Genomic DNA, 18,867 nt, shown 5'->3' on the forward strand with positions numbered 1-18,867 from the left:
GGGATAGTCCCAGGTGAGGTGTTACTGTTGAAATTTTAATTCTGTTTAACAGTAGCCTCGAAGGTGTGAGTGACAGATAGAACCAGGTGGGGGGGGGGTGGCGGTGATGGGAGTATGTGGAGAATAAAATGGGATTAGTGTGGGTCGGTACTTGATGGTCGGTGCCCGCGTTTAAAATTACCATTCATGCATTACAGCTTCGGTTAAAAAAAATGAGGAAATAAAACTGAATCGAGGGGTTACATTAAACAGAATTGCGACAAGTCGCTTGAACAGACAGATTCATGGGCTCTTTCTGTGCTGTACATCGTGCAACCCGGTGAGCAGGCGGAAGGTCAGCAAAATACAGTAATGAAAACGCCGGCGTTCACTGACCTCCAGCTGCTGACATGTGATGCCAAGCGCATCGCTTCCGGGTTAGAGATGAAGTTTTGCAAAGGTCCTCGGAGCGGTGTGGGAATTCTCCGTGCTATAAGGCGGCCACCTCGCTCTTTGCAGTGATGGCCCCGGCCCCGGAGCGCTGCAGCTGCATCGTCTCCGCCTCGCTGCGGAGAGGGGGCGACGGGCTGCGGGCCGCAGTGGAAGAGAGCCGCCTCCCCGGCACCTCGGCGGCGGAGCCTTATCGGGACGGATCCTGGGGCTGCAGTGGCCTTCTTCTCGACCGAAAGCGGGGCTTGGTCCTCTGCCACGGTCAGATCTTCTTCCCCTTCCTCCGACAGGCACAGCAAGATCCTAATCTCCAGCCCTTCCTGCTTCCTGGAGCGTTCCACCCCGATCTACAGATCCAAATACAGTTCCCAGGAGCCATGCCCAGGACCCAACCCCAGCCTCGGTTGCCCTTAGCTACCCACCATGCAGGCGCCCTAGCTCCCCAGTCAGAGTCCCCTCATTTGGATTACAGCCCAAAATGCCCTTCATTGACTGACGGCCTGGTCAAGGCCCAGAGTTGCAGCCAGGCTGAGATGCTAATGATGTTCCCATGCCCAGAATTTCGAGACATCTTCCAAACCTTGTTTAACAAATCTGACAAGTGGCATTTCTACAGTGAAGACAACGAAGAGGAGCTTCGGGCTGACCCTCTGGATCTGGCCTGGTTTGCCCTGCTGCGGTGCCCTGGCTGGGTAGGCGGGGACACTGTTGTTTGGGGAGAGACCCTCCTGTACGTGAGGAGCGAGTGTCTAATGAAAGGCCAGCCCCTCTTCTGTTGTGCATCACCCTTTGCTTCCTTCTGCAACGAGATCTTCATGAACACATTCAGTAAGGGGATTGTGAGTAACCTGGCAGGAGAGAGGAATGCTATGATTTTAACAGATGCCCGGTGTTTACCAGGTACGGAAGGAGGTGGCACCTACATCATATCCCAGGATCTGTACTATCTAGCAGGTTTGATTGTAGCACCTCTGTGCTGGAAAGCCAATGAGTGGGTTGGGCTGACCTTGGTCTGCTCTGTGACTTGCATTTTGGAGGCTATTGGAAGAATTATGAATGGATTCGAGATTCTTGGTCCTCCATCTCTGACTGCCTTAGGGAGTCAGGGCTTAACTCAGCTGCTTGGCTCTGTTGCCCTCCTAGAGTCCAACAGAGTTTGGGGATCTGGTGTGCTTGTCAGCCCGAGACTGATCGTCACGTGTAGACACGTGTTAAACCAAGCGCCATCTGTCAGAGTGAAAATACAGTCGGGCTCGAATGGGTAAGACTCATCCAAAGTTCTGAAATTCTGAAGTAATAATACAAAATGCTGGGGAAGTTCATCAGGACAGAATCATGGAGAGAGATTCAGATTTACTTATTCCCTTATTTATCAAGTACATCAAAGCATCCAGTGAAATCTGTCGTTTGCATTACCAACGTAAGGATTGTGTTGGTTGGTAATGCAAACAACAGATTTCGGTGGATATTTTGATGTACTTGATAAATAAGTGAATTTAAATCTGAATCTCTCTCCGTGATTCTGTCCTGATGGCAGCCCACAAGGGTCGCTACACATTCTGTTGCCAACATAGCACACCCACAATGTTCAGTGGAACAACAGAAGCAACTACAAAAACAACAGGACAAAATAACAACAGCAAGGCATCCATCCATCCATCTCTCTCTATCTCTCTCTCACTCTCACTCTCTCTCTCACACACACCCCCTCCAACCCCCAGGACTTAAAGACATCAGCCCTCTGAGGGAATGATTTGCTCCTTTCAGGTCAAGATTTTATCAGAGGTAGGTCTGCAATGGCTATGTGGAACTGTGCATTGTCACAGTGTGGAGAACGTTTGCTATTGACTAGAAATGAAGAGCAATTTTGCATTTGTTCTTGATGACCACGTGCACAATCTGAACATCGCAGAGTGCTCCAAGCTTCTGAGCAGACATATGTATCCATGCTATTTGAAAGGACCCCCAGCTGGGGAGGGTAGACGGGAGTCACATTACGTACCTGAGTGGAGGTACACAGGTGCCACATCTCCAAGTTCAGGAATAGCTACTTTCTTACAGCTATCAGGTTCTTGAACCAATCTACACACAACCCTAAACCTAACTCACCAATGGAGCACTACAGACTGCCTGGTACTACAATGAATCTGTCTCTGAATGTCTTTTTTTCTATTAAGGTCTTGTCTTTGAACACTTTTTCTCTCTTCACAGTCTTACTATTTTTGTGTCACTTATATTCTGTGTGTTGACGCATCACCGGCACCAGTCTACCTGCCAACAAGGACATCCAGAAATGTAGCAGAAAAGGGTCGTGAAGGATCCCACACACCCTGCTCATGGACTGTTTGCCCATCAGAGAGGAGGTTATGTAGCATCAATGCCAGACTCAAAAACAGTTACTTTCCACAAGCAATAAGACTGATCAACATCTCCACCACTACTTTATTATTTCCTGTCACGTCACCTTATGTACATCCTAGAGTCATTTTATATAGATATAGATTGATTGTATGCTATCTTACGTATTTCTGTTTATTGTGGTTTTTTTTGTGCTGGATCAGATCAGGAGTAACGATTATTTCATTCTCCTTACATTTGCCTACAGGAAATGACATTGCACAACCTTGAATCTTGATCGTATCTCCAGTACATACCTATGATGCTATTGGAAGCAAGTTTTTCTTTGTTTCCTCTACCTCACTGACTGATGAATACGACAATAAACTCGGCCTCAGGACACAACAAAATGCCAGATGAGCACAGTAGGTCAGGCAGCATCCAAGCAGGGAAATGAGCAGTTGACTTTTCAGGCTGAGGTCCTTCATCAGAATTGGAAAGGAAGAGGGCAGAAGCCAGAATGAAAAAGATAGTGGGAGGGGATGGAGCACAGGTTGGCAGGAAATAGGTGAGTCCAGGTGAGAACGGAAAAGTAACTGGATTGGAGAGAGGGTTGAGAAGGAATTCTGTGAGAGGCGACAAGGTGATAGGTGGAAGAGGCAAAGGCTAAGGAGGAGGAGGCTGAACTTGACTTGAATCCAAAGCAATGGTCTGATCATAAAAGGAAATGAGGTCCTGAATTTCTACTGTTGGCTCATGGTGGTGAGACTCCCCAGTAGAGCACAGACACACAACTGTCCCCATGATGGTAGCCTGATCCTCTAATAACATTCTGAGAGAAATCTGTGTTGTGGAAAATATCTGTTGTTTGGTTAAGACATTAATCCTGTCTCAAGTCAATGTCAAAAATTCCTGAGTTTTGTTTAAGGTACATCTGGTGTCCTGGCCAGCACAATATCCTTAACCAACTCCATTATAAGGAACAGATTATCTGCATGTTCACCTCATTATTAAATTATTTTACTGTTCAACAGGCACAATAGCTAAGAATAATTCATTGTTGACAAAGTACTTTGGGACTTTATTAAGATTGCAGTAGATACTGTAAATAGGTCTTATATATGCTTACACATATAACACATTCAATATGATAAACCGTCCCAAGGCTTCTCACAGGAACATTTTCCAATATCATTTTGCATCATTAGTACCGCAAAAATTAGCCCAACAATTGGTTAAACTGGTATAAATACAGTATATTTAAAGGAAAGCTAGATGTGTACTTGAATTGACTCATATGGAAGGTAATGCTGGGGAGGAAGACATACACAACACTGCTGGAGTCTGAAGCAATAGACAATCAATTTCGGATCAAAACTCTACTTCAGGACTGATGCAGAGTTTTAACCCAAAATGTGAACAATTCCTTCCCTCCCTCAAATGCTGCTTGACCCGGTTAGTTCCCCCAACAGATTCTTGCGAGGTAAGATAGGCTTGTGTGGAGGATCAATATCATTGCGGACTATTTTGCCTGAAAAGGTTATTTTATTGTTGAACTTTCTAGTAAAAATTAACCGAGTAAGGATGTAGTATAAAGATGAGAAATTCTGTAGATGGAAATCCAAAGCAACACACACAAAATGCTGAAGGAACTCAGCAGATCAGGCAGCATCCAAGGAAATGAATAAACGGTTGTTGGGCCCAGACCCTTCTTCATAAGCGGAAAGAAAGGGGGAAGATGCCAGAATAAAAAGGCGGGGGGATGAATAGGAGGATAGCTAGAAAGTGATGGGTAAAGCTAGGTAGGTGGAAAAGGTAAAGGGCTGGAGAAGACGGAATCTGATAGGAGAAGAAAGAGGACTGTAGCAGAAAGGGAAGGGGACCCAAGGGAGGTGATAGGCAGGTGAGAAGAGGTAAGAGGCCAGAGTGGGGAATAGAATAGAAGGAGAGGGAAGGAGAAGGGAAACATTTTTTTTACCAAAAGGAGAAATCAATATTCATGCCATCAGGTTAGAGGCTACCCAGATGGAGTATTCTTAATCTTGTTTGCATATCTGGACAGGCATTATTCTAGCCTAGTTGGAATACTTTGAAGGAATAACAAGTAGGATAGACAAAGGAGAATCGGTTGATGTTCTGGATTTTCAGGAAGCCTTTGACAAGGTGCCACACTTGAGGCTGCTTAACAAGATAAGAGCCCAGGGTATTACAGGAAAGATTCTAGCATGGATAAAGCAGTGACTGATTGGCAGGAGGCAAAGAGTGGGAATGAAGGGGGCCTATTCTGGTTGGCTGCCAGTGACTAGAGGTGTTTCACAGGAATCTCTGTTGGGTCCACTTCTTTATACATTGTATGCCAACGATTTGGATGATGAAATTGATGGCTCTGTTGCCATATTTGTGGACAATACAAAGGTAGGTGGAGGGGCAAGTGGTGTTGAGGAAGCAGAGAGGGTGCAGAAGGACTTAGATTGGGAAAATGGGCAAATAAGTGGCAGATGGAATGCAGTGTCAGGAAGTGTATGGTCATACACTTTGGTAGAAGGAATACTTTATAAACATGAAGAAAATTCAAAAATCTATTGCTGCAAAAGAATTTAGGAGCCCTGGTGAAGGATTCCCTAAAGGTTAAACTGAAGGTTGAATTGGTGGTGAGGAAGGCAAATGCAATGTTAGCATTCTTTTCAAGAGGACTAGAATATAAAAGCAAAGGTGTAATGCTGAGGCTATATAAGGCACCGCTGAGGCCTCACTTGGAGTATTATGAATGGTTTTGGACCTCTTATTTAAGAAAGGATGAGCTGTCATTGGAGGAGATTCATGAGAATGATTCTGGGACTGAAAGGTTTATCAGCAATTGAGGCTCTGAGTCTGTACTCACTGGAATTTAGAAGAATCAGAGGGTGGGAGGATCTCATTGAAATCTAACAAATGTTGAAAGGCCTAGATAGAGTGGATGTGAAGAGGATATTTCTCTTGGTGGGGAAGCTAGGATCAGAGGGCACAGCCTCAAAATAGTGACGTCCATTTAGAACAAAGATGAGGAGGTTCTGTACCAAAGGGTGGTGAATCTCTGGAATTCGTTGCCACAGGCGGCTATGGAGGACATGTCACCGAGTGCATTTAAAGCAGAGGTTCATAGGTTCTTGATTAGTCAGAGTGTGAGATTATATAGAGGCCTCCCAACAGTAGCTGGGATGTGGACCACAGATTAGAACAGAAATTAGAAAAGGCATGTCAAAGGGGCAATGATATGATAGTCATGGGAGATTTCAAAATACAGGTTGATTGAGAAAATCAGGTTGGAAATGGATCTCAAGAGAGTGAGTTTGTTGAATGCCTATGAGATGGCTTTTTAGATCAGTTTGTCGTTGAACCTACAAGACGATCAACTGTACTGGATTGGGTGTTATGTAATGAACCAGAGGTGATTAGGGAGCTTATGGGAAAAAACCATTATGAGGCCGTGATCACAATATGATTGAGTTCAACTTGAAATTTGATAGGGAGAAAGTGAACTCTGACGTAGCAGTATTTCAGTGGAGTAAAGGAAGTTACAGTGATATGAGAGAGGAGCTGGCCAAAGTAAATTGGAAGGAGATACAGGCAGGGATGACAGCAGAGAAGCAATGGCAAGAGTTTCTGGAAAAAAATGAGGAAAGTGCAGGATAGATGTATTCCTAAAACAAGGAAATATTCAAATGGCAAAATAGTACAACTGTGGCTGACAAGGGAAGTTAAGGCTAATGTAAAAGCAAAAGAGAGGGCATACAACAAAGCAAAAATTAGTGGGAAGACAGACGATTGGGAAGCTTTTAAAACCCTACAGAGAGCAACTAAAAGAATCATTAGGAGGGAAAAGCTGAAATCTGAAAGCAAACTAGCAAACAATATCAAAGTGGATAGTAAAAGCTTTTTTAAGTAAGTAAAAATAAATGAGAGATGAGAGGACTGCTAGAAAATGAGGCCAGAGAAATAATAACAAGGGACTAAGAGATGGCAGATGAACTAAATGAGTATTTTGCATTAGTCTTCACTATGAAAGACACTAACAGTGTGCCAGATGTTGAAAGGTATGAAGGAAGAGAAGTGAATACGGTTACTATTACAAAGGAGAAGGTGCTCAAAGAACTGAAAGACCTAAGGGTACGTAAGTCACCCAGACCAGACGAACTGCACCCTAGGTTCTGAAAGAGGTAACGGTAGAGATTGTGGAAGCATTAGTAATGATCTTTCAAAAATCATTGGACTCTGGCATGGTGCCAGGGGACTGGAAAATTGCAGATGTCTCTCCACTCTTTAAGAAAGGAGGAAGGCAGCAGAAAGGAAATTATAAACCAGTTGGCCTTTTTGATTGGAAAGATGTTGGAGTCAGTTGTTAAGGATGAGGTTATGGAGTACTTGGTGACACAGGATAAGATAGGACAAAGTCAGTAAGGTTTCCTTTAGGGAAAATCTTGCCTGACGAACCTGTTGGAAATCTTTGAGGGGGATAGATAAAGGGGATGCAGTGGATGGTGTATCTTTGGACTTTGAGAGGGCCTTTGACAAGGTGCCACACATGAGGCTGCTTACCAAGTTAAGAGCCCATGGTATTACAGGAAAATTACTGGCATGGTTAGAGCATTGGCTGACTGGTAGGAGGCAGCGAGTGGGAATAAAAGGATCCTTTTCTGCTTGGCTGCCAGTGACTAGTGGTGTTCTGCAGGGGTCGGTGTTGGGACTGCTTCTTTTTACGCTGTATATTAATGATTTAGATGATGGAATAGAGGGCTTTGTTGCCAAGTTTGCAGATGATACGAAGATTGGTGGAGGGACAGGTAGTGTTGAGGAAACAAGAAGGCTGCAGAAGGATTTAGACAGATTTGGAGAATGGGCAAGAAAGTGGCAAATGAAATACAATGTTGGAAAATGCATGGTCATGCACTTTGGTAGTAGAAATAAATATGCAGACTATTTTCTAAATGGGGAGAAAATCCAAAAACCTGAGACGCAAAAAGACTTGTGAGTCCTTGTACTGAACACCCTACAGGTTAACTTGCAGGTAGAGTCAGTGGTGAGGAAGACAAATGCAATGGCAGCATTCATTTAAAAAGTTTAGGATACAAGAGCAGGGATGTGATGCTGAGGCTTTATAAGGCACTTGAGTATTGTGAACAGTTTTGGGCTCCTCATCTAAGAAAAGATGTGCTGGCATTGGAGAGGTTTCAGAGGAGGTTCACAGGGATGATTCTGGGAATGAAAGGGTTATTATACGAGGAACGTTTGATAGCTCTGGGGTCTGTACTCGCTGGAATTTAAAGGATGAGGGGGGATCTCATTGAAACCTTTCAAATGTTGAAAGGCCTAGACATAGTAGATGTGGAAAGGATGTTTCCAGTGGTGGGGGAGTTTAGGACAAGAGGACACAGCCTCAGGATAGAGGGGCATATATTTAAAACAGAGATGTGGAGAAATTTCTTTAGCCAGGGGGTGGTGAATTTGTGGAATGTATTACCACAGGCAGCTGGTGGAGGTCAGGTTATTGGGTATATTTAAGGCAGAGATTGATAGGTTCTTGATTGGACATGGCACCAGAGATTACAGGGACAAGGCTGGGGAGTGGGGCTGAGGAGGGGAAAAAAGGATCAGCCATGATTGAATGGCAGAGCAGACTTGATGGGCCAAATGGCCTAATTCTGCTCCTATGGCATATGATCTTATCGGGAAAAGGCAGGAGAACGGGGTTGAGAGAGAAATGGATCAGCCATGATGAAATGGCAGAGCAGACACGATGGGCCAAATGGCCTAATTCTGCTTTCTATGTATTATGGTTTTATAAGGTGTTGCTTCCACTCCAAGCGTAGCCTGATTATGTCACAAGATGAGGTCATGGACCGACATGTCAGAACGGGACTGGGAATGGAAGTTAAAATGTTTGGCCTCTGGAAGTTAAATATGCCTCATTGGGCATACTTAAAGGCATTGGTAAGGCCAAATTTGGAGTATTGTGTACAGTTCTGGTCATCGAATTATAGGAAAGATGTCAATAAAATTGAGAGAGTACAGAGGAGGTTTACTAAAATGTTGCCTGGGTTTCATCTCCTAAGTTACAGAGAAAGGTTGAACAAGTTAGGTCTTTATTCTTTGGAGCGTAGAAGGTTGAGAGGGGACTTGATAGAGGTGATTAAAATTATGAGGGGGATTGATAGAGTTGGTGTGGATAGGCTTTTTCCATTGAGAGTGGGGAATATTCAAACAAGAGGACATGAGTTGAGAGTTAAAGGGCAAAAGTTTAGGGGTAACATGAGGGGGAACTTCTTTACTCAGAGAGTGATAGCTGTGTGGAACGAGCTTCCAGCAGAAGTGGTTGAGGCAGGTTCGATGTTGTCGTTTAAAGTTAAATTGGATAGATAGATAGGGAATGGAGGGTTATGGACCGAGTGCAGGTTGGTGGGCCTAGGTGAGAGTAGGAGTTCGGCATGAACTAGAAGGGCCGAGATGGCCTGTTTCCGTGCTGTAATTGTTATATAGTTATATGGAAGTTCCACTTATGGTATCTGCAGTGTAGCAAGTGCCCAAATGCTTGGCCATTTTGGTTGATTCACAGGAGTTTATTTTAGGCAGGGAAAACGGGAGAAAGCCAGTGACATCTGAAGTGGGAGTGGGCAGTGGATGGCATTTCTAGAGAACGTCTTGGCCGGTGTACTCATATGAGGCAGTACTGGAGTGACCATGATTGGGGATATACAATAGGTAAGGAATGGAAGAATGCAGAAAATTGCAGAGGATTTAGGTTTGGAGGAGGGGGAGATGCTGAAACAGAGAGGGGCAAGTTAGTGGAGGCAAGTAATACAGGTTCAGCATGATCCCATTAAATTGTGGAACGGGTTTGAGGAGCAGTGTGGTCCAATCTTAATATTTTATTACTTGGAGATACAGCATGGTAACAAGGCCTTTCTGGCCCAGTGAGCATGCACAGCCCAATTAACCTACTAACCTGTACGTATTTGGAATGTAGGAGGAAACCAGAGCACGAGGAGAAAATGTACGGTAACAGGGAGAATGTACAAACTCCTTACAGACAGCGACGGGATTGAATCCCGGGTTGTTGGTGCTATAGTAGCATTAGGCTAACTGCTACATCACCATGCCGCTCGCTGTTAGATTCTGTCATTCTTCAAAGGATGTGTATTTTAAAACTAATGTAGTGACAGATTGGGAGCTGTCACAGGTCGACAGGCACAGGATGGATGAAAGGGGCAGAGAGAGTTAGGAAGGGAGCAAAGTTGTGGCTGAGCTCAAAATTTTGGAGCTGTTGGAGAATTTTAGCTTTCTGCACAGGTATCTGCTAAGGACATAACACTGAGCTTTTATAAGGTATTGGTCAGGCAGCACTTGGAGTATCGTGAGCAGTTTTGGGCCCCTTATCTAAGAAAAATATGCTGGCATTAGTGAGGATCCAGAGGAGGTTCATGAGAAGGATTCCTGGAATGGAAGGGTAAACATCTGAGGAGTGTTTAATGGCTCTGGGTCTGTACTCGCTGGAGAATGAGAAAAGATCTAAATGAAACCTATCAAACCTATGAAAGCCCTAGATGGAGTGGATGTAGAGGGAATGTTTCATGTAGTGGGTGATTCTAGGACCAGAGGGCACAGCCTCAGAACAGAGGGATGCCCATTTAGAACAGAGGTGAAATTGAATTTCTTTAGCCAGAGAGTAGTGAATCTGTGGAATTCATTGCCACAGACAGCTGTAGAGGTAAACTCATTGGGCATATTTAAAGCAGAGATTGATAGATTCTTGATTAGCCAAGGCGTCAGAGGTTTTGGGGAGAAGGCAGGAGTATGGGGTTGAAAGGGATAATGAATCAGCCATGTTGGAAAGATGGAGCAGGCTCAATGAGCCAAATAGCCTACTTCTGCTTCTATGTCTTATGTTCAGTAAACATCAGCAAACAAAGCACAATTTCAGTGTTGCAGCTCTCCACAGTGAACGGTTGTGCCCTGGGGACGGAGAACAGAGAGACCTTGTGGGGGACAAGTACAAGATTCCTGGAAAGTGGTGATTCAGTAGACAAGGTGGTAAATAAAGCATATGGCATGCTTGTCTTCAGCAGCCAGGCATGGACTACAGGAGTTGGGGCATCACATTACAGCTGTGTGAGTCCTTGGAATATCTGAAATATTGTGTGCATTTCTGGTTACCTTACCCGTAGTAAGAATGGTTGTTTGTTAGTCTTTGTGTGTATTTTTTCATTGATTCTACTGTGAATGCCCACAAGAAAATGAATCTCGGGGTTGTATATGGAGACATTTATGTACTTCGATAATAAATTTACTTTGAACTTTGAACAGCTACCTTGTGTTAAAGGGAAGAGTGGTGTTTGCCACAAAGAAAAATTCAGCCTACGATGTGGCAGTGGTGGAACTGGAAGAAGATCACTCATTGATTGAAATACCCACTATTGCTTCTGATTTTAAGATGGGTAAGGATTGATCAAGGGTTAACTCAGGGAAGCTAACTTAATGGATATAATTCAAAAACAAAAATTACATTTTGAACCAAATATTCTCACTTAAGAGGATGGTATAGAGAAGTATATACAGTATTAGAAATTCATTTAATTTTAACAACAGCTTTCATAGAATCAGTAGAGCCTAGAAGGAAGCCATTTAGACCATCAAGTGTGTGTCATGATGGCTCGTAGTTGTCCAAATCCTTTAGTCATATTCATATATTCTTTCCCCATACCCCTGCAAGTTATTTCCCCTATCCAGCTCCCTTTTGCAAGCCTTGGTTATTTTATTTCCACTACACTTAAGGCAATGAGTCCCATATGCTAGCATTTACATTGAACTCTTAATGTGGTGAACTCAATTATGAAGCACTTGAAATTTTTAAAGTCTTTCCTGCAAAGTGTCTGCAAATTCTTCAAGCTATAGTTTTATTACCATCTTATTTTTAAATTCTTCCTACTTCAACAACTGTTGTATGGATGGAGTTTGATTTGAAGGTATAAAAGTCAAGGATGTGGCTTATGAGGTTTCTATCTAAATACCATTTATCAAACCTGCTACATGTTGACTGAATTACTCTTAACTTTCTCCTAGTTGCGTATAATCTCATGTTTCACAAAGTTAGCACACTTAACTACTGATTGTGAAACTGCCAACCCCCTTTGAGTAAATGTGCTGATGGGTCAGATATTGCGATGTAGCTAACAGGGAACAAAGCCATCCAGCAACAGTTGATAAAAGCTTATCTCCATTTCACAGTGTGAGGACCCATTGACACAGAGGTTACTGGTTAAATTTTTACCTTTATTAACAGGTCAGTGGCCACTTTTTACAGCAAAGCAAGGGACTGATGCATGGAAAAAGTCTTCTGGCATTCTGGAAATGTTTGTGCTTGACTTTGACAATCTGTATTTTTTAGTGAGAAAGATGATAATATGAAACAAATTGAAGCATTAAAAACCTGACATACTTCATATTGATTAGGCGTAGTCATAACACAATTTCAGTTCAAAAAAGCTGCACAGAATGGTAAATCCTACTGCAAATTCAGCATAAATATAAGCCTCTGTGTCTGCTGTGGGGATTAAGGTATCAACAGTCAGGAATCAAGACAAAAATAACAGCTGCTGGGAATCCAAATTAAAACAGAGAAGCAGAAGTTGCTCTCGTCTTCGAACAATACCAGTCTAACATTGCCATTGCATGTTCATTGTCTTCTGCTGCTGTAGCCCATCCGCTTCAAGTTTCTGCATGCTGTGCAGTCAGAGATGCTGTTCTGCACACCGCTGTTGTAACACATGGTTATTTGAGTTAATGTCGCCTTCCTGTCAATTTGGCCATTCTCCTTTGACGTCTCTCATTAAAAAGGCATATTTGCCCACAGAACTGCTGTTCCCTGGGTGTTTTTTTTTGTTGTTTTCCGCACCATTCTCTGTAAACCCTAGAGACTGTTGTGGGTGAAAATCCCACAAGACGAACAGTTTCCGAGGTACTCATTGTTGGTCTGGCACCAACAATCATTCCACGGTCAAAGTCACTTACGTCACATTTCTTCCCCATTCTTATGTTTTGGTCCGAACAACAACTGAATCTCTTGACCATGCTTGCATGCTTTTATCCATTGACTTGCTGCTGTATGATTGGCTGATTAGATATTTGCATTAACGAGCAGGTATACCTATAAAGTGGTCACTGGGTATATAGTGATATTGTAGGGCAGAGAGGTTCTCCTCTTTGTAAACACAGCAGATTCTACAGATGCTGTAAATCCAGAGCAGCACACACAAAATGGCACCCACCACTCTCTGTGTAATAAAACTTGCCCTTGACTCCGCCTTTGAATTTACCCCCTCTCATTTTAAATGCATGCTTTCTAGTATTAGACATTTCAACCCTGGGGAAAAATACTGGCTGTCCACTCTATTTATGTCCCTCATAATCTTAGAGATCTCTATCAGTTCTCCCCTCATCCTCCGTTGCTGTGGAGAAAACAAACCAAGTTTATCCAACCTCTTCTTATAGTGCATGCTCTCGAATCCAAGCATCATCCTAGTGAATTGCTTCTGCTCCCTCTCCAAAGCTTTGACATCCTTCATCCTTCAAGAAGGCTAGCCATTACCTTGACGAATGGTGCAGCAGACTCAAGGGGGTCAGGTGACATATTCTTGCACCTATTATCGTCTCTTGGAGCAGTTACATTTTGTATTTAACTGAAGCATAGCCGTGAAAGCCTCCTGCAGTTGTCAATGGTCTGTAGTGTGCACTTCTCTCAGAACCATGGTCTCTCAAAGGTCCATAGTGTACACTTTTCTCAGAACCTTGAGAATGTGGGCGAAAAAGTTCTTGTTTTCCACGGGTGAGGAGAAACTTCCTTCAAAGCAATGCCAGGAAGACCAAAGCTGTTGTCTTCAGCCCCATCACAAATTCTGCCCCTACCGTCCTTCTGCTCTCTGAGTTTCTACCTTACTTTCATTTTGAGGTGCTCTTTAACAGCAGCATAGCAGTTAGCATAACCCTTTACCGTGCCAGTGGTTGGGGTTCAATCCTGCCACTCTCTTTAAGGAGTTTGTACGTTCTCTCCGTGACCGCATGAGTTTCCCCTGGGCTTCCTCCTGCAATTCAAAGGTTAGGGTTAGTAAATTGTGCGCATGCTACGTTGGCACCAAAAGCATGGTGACACTTGCAAGCTGCTCCCAGCATACCTTTGGACTGGTTGAGGCAAACAACACATTTCACTGTATGTTTCGCAGTTTCAGTGTGCGTGTGACAAAGCTTATCTTTAATCTATCTTAATAAACAAGCTTCTGGTCGCCTGACTAATATTTCTTTATTTGGTTTAATGTAAGATTTTCTTCACTAATGCTCTTGATGGGTGCCCAAATAAAATATTAAATGCAACTTCTTGTTGTTCCCTTTACATTGCCAGGGCATCTTAAAGGGTCTTATAACATTGAAGTACTTTTGCAATGGAATTACTTTTGTAAAGTAGGAAACAGAATAAGATAACAAAGGGCCATATCATAATGGCTTGGACGTTGGAAAGGGCAGAAATCTCATTCAAGTGTAAGGAAAGATGGACTCCGTGCCACACTCTAATATACAATCAAACTCATGGTCACTTTTTTCAAATGTGATGTGATACTTCAAGTGAATTTATGTGCTGCTATCTGCAGGAGAGGACGTCTGTGTAATTGGCTATGGAGTGTTTGGCCGTGCGTGTGGGCCCTCGGTGACAGCAGGGATTCTGTCTGCTGTGGTCACTATGGAGGGCCGACCCGTAATGCTCCAGACCACCTGCGCTGTTCACGCTGGGGCTAGTGGCGGACCTGTCTTTCGAACCGGAAGTGGAGAGTTACTGGGTAGGTGGTCTGTGTTTGGAGTTCATTGAGGAGGTCAGCTATTTACAGGGTAGGGTGGAGAGGTTGGATGTGCTATGGAGAGCAGGGTTGGTGGTTCTCCAGGCTGTCTTGGGCAGTACTTACCCCTCAACAAAAGCACCAAAATAAATGGTGATTGCTGTCATGGGAGCTTGCTTTGTGCATATTGGCACAGCTGGTGAAACTTCACTGCCTATTGACATGGGGTTTGCAAGATCTTCCTATAGTGCTTAGGGGTTGAAGAAAACCCCTAACCCCTAATTTGCCTTTCTACACTACCCCTAATGAGTGGACCAATGTTAGAATCCAGGGAATCTGAGAAGAATGTTGAGAGTAATAAAATAAGATTAAATTAGATGGATGCTTAAGGGTTGCCACATACTCAATGGGCTGAAGAGCTTTTGTTTTTACTGTGCAGTGTGCATGACAAGCTACCGCCACATTTTCATGGATTAACTTTTTCACCATAAACATTTACATGTATTGGGAATTTACTGTCGTGTTGGCACAGCGTGCAACAAAATCAGCATTCAACAATGATAAAGAAAAAATAATTATATTAAATATAGAAGTTATAGCACGGATATGCAATAAAATGTATATAAATGCCATCGTGTATTTGCAATGTAGGCAGCATTATAAATACTGGCTAAAAGTTTTTACAGTGCAGAGCAGTGACTGAGGTAATAGAGGGGGTGAGGGGGCTAACTGGAATGGCTGATCAGATTAACTGCCTGGGAGATGAAATTTTTAAGGTGCCATGAGATTTTTATTTCAATAGCCCTATAACCCTTTCCAGAAGAGAGCTTTTAGAAAAGGCAAAAGGTGTGTAGTGTCCTGAATGATTTTTCCTGCCTGCTTCTTGAGCTGGACACATACTAGTCCTGCAGTGACTTCCACATTACAAGGAGAGCCTCCTTGGTCGTGAAGCCTTTTGGAACGTCCTGAATCACATTAGTGTTTTGGAAAATACTTAACATCAGATTGCCTTGGGATTTGCTGTACGTTCACCCTTTTGTCTCCACGCAGGGAGATTCCGTTAAGACATTTAGTGATCGTCCTTAACACTAATGTATCAGTGTTAAACTTGCAATGTTTCTCCCTGCAGGGATTGTTTCCAGCAATGCCCGAAATAACTCCAGGGGAGCCACCTACCCCCACCTAAACTTCAGCCTTCCAATCACAGTCCTGCATCCTTTTCTGTCCACCTACTGCCGAACGAACGATGCTACGGTCTTTGAGGGACTGAACAAAGAAAACAAGCATCTCCACGCACTTTGGACACTCCAGAACAGAACTTCAAGCCCTAGGAGGAGCAAACTGTAACTCTGGCTTTTTCCTGTTTGGTCACTCATTGCTGATGGTACCAGGAGCAGAGGGGACTTAAATCCAGGAGACCTGAAGCTGGGAGGAGTTTCCTTTTGACTCCATCTGCTGTTATCTCAAAAATGATCACTGCAATTAATAGCCTGTAACTTCCGTTTCAGAGTCGAGCTTTTGCACCACCTGTACAGACTGAATCAAGGCGGTCAGGCCGGGTCCCGAGAGCAGGGAACCAGCAAGTGTTTGGCCGCAGGAGCAGACTTGAGGCAGTTCAATGCAGCAGAATCAAGGTGGCAGAGCCCAGGCCCAAGAATGAGGAACAAGCTGATGTTTGACCGATTTAAGCACCAGGCCAGATTGAAAAGGTCAAATTGTCGGGGTTTACTCATTTCTGTGCTGAATTGAGGCTGTGGCCTGCAACTAACAGGCTCCTGGACCAGCTGCAGTGATGAACTGGCGTCGTGGCTGTGGACTCATTTTTGTGAACTTCAGTTCTGAATGTTATGTGCTTGCTTTTATTGTTTACGTGATTTGTTTTTTCTGTACATTATGTGTTTGACGGTCTTCTTAATGGGTTCTGTTGGGTTTTTTTGTTTTATGGTTGCCCGTAAGGAGATGAATCTCAAGGTTGCGTAAAGTATATACTTACTTTGATAAAGAAATGTTCTTTGAACTTTGAAATTGAAGCTCAATGGTTGCAACTTGTCCCAAATCTAAGGAATTTGGGAATATTCCGTGTAATAACAGTAATGAATGCATATATATGCCAATGTTGGGTTCATGGTTAGGAACAGATTAAAGTTTGGTTTTCAATGTGACTTAAATCTTGTTGCTTGGATTCTAAGTAATTATTGTGACAACCTGTCTTTGTCAGGAGGGGACTTAAAGTGGCACAACAGTCCTGCTGATCACATGACCCAGCTAAAAGAGAGGAGTTGATGAGCAGGGTCCCAATCATAATAACTACTTACTGATAATGAACATCCAGCTTCCTAACTGAAGCAAATATAAGTGAATAAAACATACCAGTGAGATTGCATTGGTTGTGCTGGGACTCTATCAAGGACAGGGGATCCCAACCTTTTTTATGCCATGGACCAACAATTAAACAACGGGTCCATGGACCGCAGATTGGGAACCCCTGATCTAGGCTTTTAAATATTCAATAGGTCATTCTTTTGAATTCCAGTGAGTACAGACCTAGAGCCAGCAAACACTCATGTCATACATGAAGTGCCACAATCAGAGAAGACTGTGGAGGTTAAAAACTACACCGTGTGGAGCAAAGCACAGAATGAACACCTGTGCTCATAAAGGAAGAAGCAGCCACAGCTGCCCTGAAGCAACGTATAACAGGGCAACTGGAAACAGTTTCATTCCCTGCTCTCTGAGTTAATTGAAAGTTGAAGCTTGGTTCTTTGGTGGCACTGCCATCTCTGAACCAGATGTCTGGCTCACTCAGATGTCAGAGGTAGTTTTTTAACAGAGTGGTGGACGCATTCAGCACACTGCCAGGAGCGGTGGTAGAGGCAGATATATTAGGGACATTTAAAAGACTCTTAGATAGGCACATGGATGGGAAAAGAAATGAAGGACTATGTACAGTAGAAGGGAGAGATTGATCTTGGAGTAGTTTAAAGGGTTGGTATAACATTGTGGGCTGAAGAGCTTCTACTGTTTGTACTGTTCTGTGATCCATCCTCATGCTCCAGAATGATGCTGAGTGAGTGCTGGCCTTTGAACCAAATGTTCAACAGAAGTGTTGCCTACCTATTCCACTGGTTAAGCAGAAATCAGGCACTTTTTTTTATATAGGTAAGGGAAATGTTCCAGCTGGTTCATAACCACATAAGAGTTGGCAGGAGTTTGACCATTCAAACCTGTTGTGCTACTCATAAAGATTCTTCAATTTGCCTACCGAAGCAACAGCTCCACAGCAGATGCCATCTCATTGGCTCGTCACACAATCCTGGAACATCTGGACAGCAAAGATGCATGCATCAGGATACTCTTTATCGATTACAGCTCAGCATTTAATACCACCATCCCCTCAAAACTAATCAGTAAACTCCACGACCTGGCCTCAACACCCCCTTAGATCCTGGATTTCCTCACTTGCAGACCCCAGTTAATTCGGATTGGCAAAAACATCTCCACAATCTCCATCAGCACGGGGATGTGTGCCTAATCCCCGCTCTACTCACTTTACACCTATGACTGTGGCTAAGTACAGCTCCAAACCATACACAAGTTCACTGATGACACCACTGTTGTGGGCCGTATCAAAGGTGGCAATGGATCAGAATACAGGAGGGAGATGGAAAATTTGGCTGAATGGTGTAATAACAACAACCTCTCACTCAATGCCAACAAAATCAAGAAATTGATTGTAGACCAGGAGAGGGAAACCAGAGGTCCATGAGCCAGCACTCATCGGAGCAGCAGGGATGGAGAGGGTCAGTAACTTCATTCCCTGGGTGTCACTATCTCAGGAGACCTGTCCCAGATGCATCATATAAATGTAATTGCAAAGAAAGTACCATAGAGCCTCAAATTTGCCAGGAGTCTGCAGAGATTCGGCATGTCATCAAAAATAGTGACACACTTCTATAGATGTGTGGTGGAAAGCATATTGACTGGCTGCATTATGTCCTGGTATGGGGACACCAGTGCCTTTGAGCAGAAAATCCTACAAAAGGTAGTGGATTTCGTCCAGTACAACCTGGGCAAAACCCTCCCAACCATTGAGCACATCGACATGAAACATTGCTGTAGAAAAGCAGCATCCGTCATCAAAGATCGTCACCGCCCAGGCCCCGCTCCTTTCTCGCTGCCATCAGGTAAAAGGTTCAAGTGCCTCAGGACCCACACCACCAGGTTCAAGAACAGCTACTACCCCTGA

The 18,867-nt window shown here is 43.7% G+C and overlaps 1 protein-coding gene across 1 annotated transcript; it reads left to right on the forward strand.

The window, feature by feature from the left end:
• Positions 1 to 273: 273 nt before the first annotated feature.
• tysnd1 (trypsin like peroxisomal matrix peptidase 1) lies at positions 274 to 16,795 on the forward strand. Its single transcript, XM_072282634.1, has 4 exons — positions 274 to 1,690; positions 11,104 to 11,234; positions 14,439 to 14,624; positions 15,751 to 16,795. The coding sequence occupies exons 1-4, from the start codon at positions 501 to 503 to the stop codon at positions 15,966 to 15,968; spliced, it is 1,725 nt and encodes a 574-aa protein (XP_072138735.1). The 5' UTR covers positions 274 to 500; the 3' UTR covers positions 15,969 to 16,795.
• Positions 16,796 to 18,867: the final 2,072 nt, after the last annotated feature.

The sequence above is a fragment of the Mobula birostris genome, chromosome 18 (genome assembly GCF_030028105.1).
Source record: "Mobula birostris isolate sMobBir1 chromosome 18, sMobBir1.hap1, whole genome shotgun sequence".
NCBI classification, from domain to species: domain Eukaryota; kingdom Metazoa; phylum Chordata; class Chondrichthyes; order Myliobatiformes; family Myliobatidae; genus Mobula; species Mobula birostris.

Coding starts and splice junctions, on each gene's coding strand:
- tysnd1 (XM_072282634.1), top strand. CDS start 501: ATGGCCCCGGCCCCGGAGCGCTGCAGCTGCATCGTCTCCGCCTCGCTG. Junction 11,235..14,438: donor TGCTTCTGATTTTAAGATGG/GTAAGGATTGAT, acceptor TGCTATCTGCAG/GAGAGGACGTCTGTGTAATT. Junction 14,625..15,750: donor CGGAAGTGGAGAGTTACTGG/GTAGGTGGTCTG, acceptor TTCTCCCTGCAG/GGATTGTTTCCAGCAATGCC.